This window comes from Cariama cristata, unplaced genomic scaffold (genome assembly GCF_000690535.1).
Source record: "Cariama cristata isolate BGI_N322 unplaced genomic scaffold, ASM69053v1 scaffold31736, whole genome shotgun sequence".
NCBI lineage: Eukaryota > Metazoa > Chordata > Aves > Cariamiformes > Cariamidae > Cariama > Cariama cristata.
The window spans coordinates 5825-11956 of NW_009620930.1; the positions used below are offsets into that span (position 1 = coordinate 5825).

The 6132-nt window shown below is 53.2% G+C and overlaps 1 protein-coding gene across 1 annotated transcript in view; it reads right to left on the reverse strand.

The window, feature by feature from the left end:
- The window catches only part of TCOF1 (Treacher Collins-Franceschetti syndrome 1), a gene marked incomplete at its 5' end in the record, with an annotated part of 20050 nt that overhangs the window by 165 nt on the left and 13753 nt on the right, over positions 1 to 6132 (reverse strand). Inside the window, 5 exons of the mRNA XM_009701780.1 lie at positions 473 to 573; positions 2283 to 2837; positions 3908 to 4136; positions 5158 to 5246; positions 5502 to 5751. Coding sequence (XP_009700082.1) covers positions 473 to 573; positions 2283 to 2837; positions 3908 to 4136; positions 5158 to 5246; positions 5502 to 5751 — 1224 coding nt within the window. The remainder of the gene's footprint in view (positions 1 to 472; positions 574 to 2282; positions 2838 to 3907; positions 4137 to 5157; positions 5247 to 5501; positions 5752 to 6132) is intronic.

The following is a 6132-nucleotide window of genomic DNA, read 5'->3' on the forward strand; positions in this document are numbered from 1 at the left end:
CTTGGCTACCATCTCTACAGGGACATATCCATTACAAGGAACATCCTATAGTCTCCCTTTGCGCCCCTTCCTAGCCCTTGCGATGGGATGCAGTAGCCTGCCAAGCCCCCAGGAGCTCGTTTCTGCTGAAAACAACTAGATGAACAGACAGCTGAAGAACAGCACTTACTCCTTGGGCAGGTTCTCTGCTACCAAAGGGCCCCTGGGTTTGACCCTTCCAGTGAAAGGAATCTCCCCTGGGGGGGTGATACAGGAACAAGCCACTCTTCAAGCCACCGCAATCTCAACCAAGGTTGAGGTCAGGGCATCTCAAGACTAGCCACAATTAACGGCAGCCTCCTCTGTACTGCCAGCAAGGCCAGAACACGGCTTTGTTCCTCTCCAGCTTGGCATGTTGCAGGGATGAACATCACAACTGTGGTTCAGAACAGCTCTCCCCATGGTACCCCACATCCCAGGGTCTTGCACATACCTTCTTCTTCTTCTTGTGAGCCTCAGCAGAGCCATCTGCTATAGGCTCCCCTTCCGAAGACACCTTTTTGCTCTTCTTCTTTTCTTTTCCAGTCTTTTTTTCTGGGAGAGGGAAAGAAAAGTCATCTAAGAGAGGGACTCTGGTATTGCTAGCCTCTGAGATGGAGCACAGAGTGGTAGGACCACCTCCAGTAAGTTTTTGATCACATCCAAACCTGAACAAGCTTTCCAGAGCAGTAACTGGGTGAAGGCAGAGCCCTGCTACAAGGCAGCTGTGCCCAGGGCTGTTACTCCAGTACCTCGGAGCCAGAGCGCTTTGATCCCACCATCCATGCACACGTGTGGGCAGAATTACATTAGGATCCTCCTCTTCCCACCTCCTGCTGCCCACTCACTCCAAGGAACCACTCCAGCGCTGGATTAGCTGGGCACACGCCAGAAATCAGAGCAAGCAGAGTGACTAATGCAGGATGGACACAAAGTTCAGCTCAGCACAACTGCTTCAAGAGGCTTCAGCTCTTGTGTGCAACAGCCCACACAAGGGCTGACGGGCAAGTCTGTCTCCTCCAAAATGAAGGGCTGCATCTATGTGGAACAGAAACTCCAGCAGATCTGGCCCATCCATTCCAGCTCCCTTTTTTTTTCTTTTTCTTTTTTTTTTTTTTAAAAAAAAGCCTACAAGATCCAGCACTGAACCAGCTCTGATCTGCAAATGCAGTCTGCACTGCAAAGAAAAAAAATTGTCTTTGCATTAGGGCAGTAAACAGCATTACAGAGAGGCATGCAGACAAGAGGGGCAGGAAACACTCTTAATTGGGAGGAACAAGCAGCAGGCTGGTACCATCCTCCTCTTTCTCCAGGGATTTGAAAACAGCCATAATAGCCCTGAGTCAAATCTCTTGAATGAGCTGCTCACCATGTTGCAGCACAGACACTGATCAGGCAGGGTCAGGAAGGGGCACTGTTGCCCTACGGGGAACAGCCGTGGCTGATACGGCAGATGACAGCGCAGATTTCAAGGCTGATCGCTTTTAAAGAGGCTGGCAGCAAGGGGCCGTGTTAAGGAAGCTCTAACACAAAGCCCTGCACATGTGAACGCTGGGCTTCCCCTGCCATGCCCACAGCACATCAAGGACCTTCTGCCTGCCATCCCCAGGCACATTTCACCTTAGCTCTCCACTAGCACGTGTTGTGTTTGCTGCAGAGGAGCCAGGGCAGCCAGCTGGGTCAGCAGAGCCGTTCTGCACTGCAGACAACAGCAGGGCACCACGAAGAACACAGCGGGCAGAACACAGGCCTCAGGGCTTACAGAGCTTCCAGCCAGAACTCTCCCAAGCCCAGCACAGGCCATGCGAGGGGGGCAAAGAGGCCTCAGGAGGTTCAGTGCAGACTCACCTCAACCCTTTGCCAGCCTTCAGCTAGACAGCTGCTTCCAGCCAGGATAAAGGCCAGGAAAGGAGAAAGCCCTGGAGGGACACGTCATGCAACAGAATATGCACAGGGACACCTGTGTTGTGCAAGCAGCAAGGATCAGCATGAGTACTAACACAGTTCCCACTGTGTCGGACACAGGACAGAGGGGCAGAGCCCAGCTTGCTGTCTGCAACAAGGCCTGGTGCTGAGACTGCAGAAAAACACTGAGGTCGGATGTTAAAAATCTGGCATTGGCTTTGGGTGGGCCAAGAGGGAAATAGTGAAGCAGGAAGCTAACAGGGAAGTGGGGGCTACTTACAAGGCCCCACACCAGAGGTTGAACATGCATCAGCTGCAAGAACCTATTGCAAAGGCAGCCCCAAGTGAGGGATGCTTACTTTTAGCCGATTTTTTCTTTTCTTTACTGCGTGGCAGCTTCTCCTGGTCACCAGTTGCTTTCTTCTTTTTCTTTTTGGGCACTTCTTCATTAGCTTGCCCCTTCTGCCTCTTCTCCTTGGGCTGCCCAATAGCCCCATCATCTCCTGGCAGTTTCCGCTTCTGAGACGTTTTCTGCTTCTTGTTCTCTTTGTCTTTGCTCTTAGGTGTTTTCGCAGCCTTGTCTGCTGTGGATGAAGGTTTCTTCTTCTCCTTCTTTTCTTTTTTCTCCTTTTTCTTCTTCTTCTTCACCTCCAACCCTTCCAGTGTTTGCACTGCAGGAACTTTGGCAGCAGTGGTGACCTCGGTTTCACTCCCCGAGCTTGACTCCTCTGATTGTGGGATGGAGAATGCTGGGGTCACTTGCACCCTTTTTGCCTCAACATCATTCTCTTTCACAGCCAGGGTTTTCTTGAGTGGGGAAGGCTTGAGGCTGACATGACCTGGCTCTGTTTTTCCTACCACCTTCTCTTTGTTGGAGGTTCCTGTGGCTTCCTGCCCTGTAGAGGGGTTGTTTTCTGCAGAAACAGTGACAAGAGAGAGAAGACAACTCAGGGAACATTCACTACACAGACCACAGAGTTACTGGAGGATGGATATAGGCATTTGAAGAGGAGCATCCACTTCTCCCCCCAAAAGAAAAACCTGCTGGCCATCTCAACTATAGCAGAGCCAGAGAAAGATGCCTCAGACTAAGATCGAGTATCTCACAAGGAAAGTGGGTGAAAACAGCCACGACAGCTTTGGCAGGACAAGATGGGTCAGGACAGGGAGCAGTCCTTCCCCAGGACACCACCACTTGGCAAGTCAGGGACTTCCCAAGGTGGAGGGGGTATCCACACCACCATGTTTAATCATCACCAGTAGCCTATCCCTCTGCACCTGGACCTCCTTGAACCTGTACATCATTCTGATCCCCTCAACAGCCCTTTGCAAACTTAATGATGTGCCCAAGAGGCCAACAGACCCATTGAGCCTCTAGAGTAGGCCAGAGCTGACAGCCAGACCAGCGCTCATCTGAAGGTACCAGGGTCACACCAGAGCAGAAGCAGCTTCCAGCTCCGAGCTTTACAATTTGCCAACAAACCAGGGCAACAGGAAAATAGCAGGACATTTTGTTTCTCCATAGGTCTTCCCATTTGCTTCCCCTCCTCTGTCCTCCAGACATAGCACAGAGCCCAGAAATATCAAGGAGAGGCTTGAACACCAGCACTGTATAGCAGATGTTCTTCAGCCAGTGTTTAAACCTTCCATAGAAGCCATCGCTACTGCAGCACACCAATGCAGTGAGCATCAGTTTCAGGGAGAGCCCTACCTACTCCCATTAATTGCATTAATTATTGCAGTTAAAGCAGACCTTGGAAGAGGCAAAGGCACAGAGCCTCACAAGTCAGCCAGCACATGAGGGACGTTCAAGGAGCGGTGTCACGGCCAGGGAAGCCAGCAGACGGCAGCAGCACTCCACGCTACCGGGCTCTGCGGTGGAGACAGGCTGGGAACGGGGACCCATCCCAGTGTCACCCTCCGGTGCTGGCACGGCTTTGCTCCTGGGCCAAGCAGATGCCCGAGCTTGCCAAAGGAGACCCACCTGCCTTGTGGTTTGCAGCTGCGTGGTCAACGTCTGTGTCGGAGTCACTGCTGTCGCTGCTGGAGCTGTCGGCTGGGTCTGCTTTCACCGGGGCCTTGGTGAGGGAGTTTGCAGCAGTCACGGCCGCTTTCCCTTGTCCCACTTTGCCTACAGGCTGAGGGGGAACCATCTTTGGTGTCTGAGGTGCTGCTGGAGTCTTGCAGAGGCCCAGATAGCCTGTGAGGAGGGACTGAAACAGCACACACACCGAGTGTGTCACAGCAGGGCAGCCTCCCACACACCAGATACAAAGATCTGTCTCTGCTGCAATTTTCCCCATACTCAGGCCCACCTTTGGCCACCTGCGGAGCGATCCTGCACCGCTCAGCCAGCCCTGCAGAGAGGCCAGGGCTGCCAGGAGAGGGGGCCAGCACTGACAGACACTGGCTGAGCTGACAGCAGCAAGAGCTGATGGCCAGAGGTTCTCCTCTTTGTTCTCGTGCAGTAAAGCAGGCTTGGCGGAGGCTCCTGGCCATTAGCGTGCACCCACGCACAGCTAATGCACTGCAGATGTGCTGCACGCCCTGCACATTACTTACAAAGGGAATTTAATGGCTTGGACACGGGTTAAGTTACAAATAAAAGCGGGGAAAGAAATCCTGCTGTTATTTGCACTATGCACCAGTTCTCCCGGTTTAACCCTTGCAAGGCACCATGTCCCCTCATCCCTTCCCACGGGGAGGGCACCATGGGCCCTGGATCCAAGGCCCAGCTGCCTGGGGAAGCATTCCAGGTTCAAAAGCCTCTCTCTTCCCCCATGTCCTGGTTTTGGTTGGGACAGAATTAATTTTCTTCCTAGCAGTTGGTACAGTGCTGTGTTTTTGGATTTAACATGAGAATAATGTTGGTAACACTGTCATTTTAGTTGTTGCTAAGTAGTGCTTACCCTAAGTCAAGGACTTTTCAGTTTCCCATGCTCTGCCAATGACAAGATGCACAAGAAGCTGGGAGGGAGCACAGCCAGGACAGCTGACCTGAACCAGCCAAAGGCATATTCCATACTATAGAACACCATGCTAAGTATAGAAACTGGGGGGAATTGGCCACCAAAAGGCCCTGCTCACAGCACTGCACTGGTGACCTCCCACTTCTGTGCTGGCAACCCCACTCAGCACCCTGTTTGCTATGGCTGAGAATTCAATCATCTCTCTGTCCTACTTTGGAGCCAGTTGCAAGACCCAAGAGGATCCCAGCCTGCTCAGGTACCATACCTGTGATGCTGCCTCCTCCTCCTCCTCCTCACTGGACTCTGAGGAGGAGCTGTGGGCCGGCTGGGTCCCTCCTGGTTTCTGCAGTGAGCCTGCTGGAGGAGCAGAGTTCATCCCATTAAACCCACCACTGCTGCCTGGAGCTGAGCTCACCTACTCAGCACAGTTACTGCCACCAAAAGGCCTTCTGCCTCCAAAGAAAGGGGAGTGCTCTGTCAAGCTGGAGAGGAGGAACCGCTTTCCAATCACTACGTGAAGGTGACACACACCTCCCATGGGGTAACAAAATGCTGTCCCCGCCCTGGCCTGGCCAGCAGCACTGAGAGCATCTTCTTGGGAGAACTGACCAGGTTTGGGGGGCTGCTTGGGCGTCTCCTCCTCGTTGCTGTCTGAGGAACTGCTACTGTCAGAGGTCTCCTCTGCCCGGCTGGGTGGCGTGGCCTGGCTTAGCCGGGTGTCCTGTGCTGGCTGCAGGCCTGGCTTTCTCGACTTGGCAGTGGGACTTCCCAGGAGCGAAGCAGCCTGTGGGGCGGCAGTGTTGGCTGGAGGAGTTTTTCCCACAGGAATCGTTTGCTTCAGGCAAAGAGGAGTGGAGGCCTAGGGAGAGGAAGATGAAATGCATCTGGAAGGAGGAATAACTGCTTATGCCCATGAACTATAAGCAGCAGCCAGGCTTGGACCACCTCGGCCCTTCTTCATCCATACTGCTCCAGTTTGTGTCAAGGTTAGCCCAAGAACCTCTCATGCAGGGCACACAGACCCCATCTCCCCGTCGTCCCCCCACGATGAAGCAGGCAGCTGTGGCCAAGCAGACAACTCCTGACTGTACAGGGCACTGCTATCACAAAAGAAGGAAGAAACCAGCCAGCCAGCTGGGAGGTAGGAACAACAAAGGTACCAGAGCTACCTTCTGGCTCATCTGCCTCACCTTATGGTATGGTAACGGCAGTTAAAATAGAGCACCCCCCCTCCCCCCCT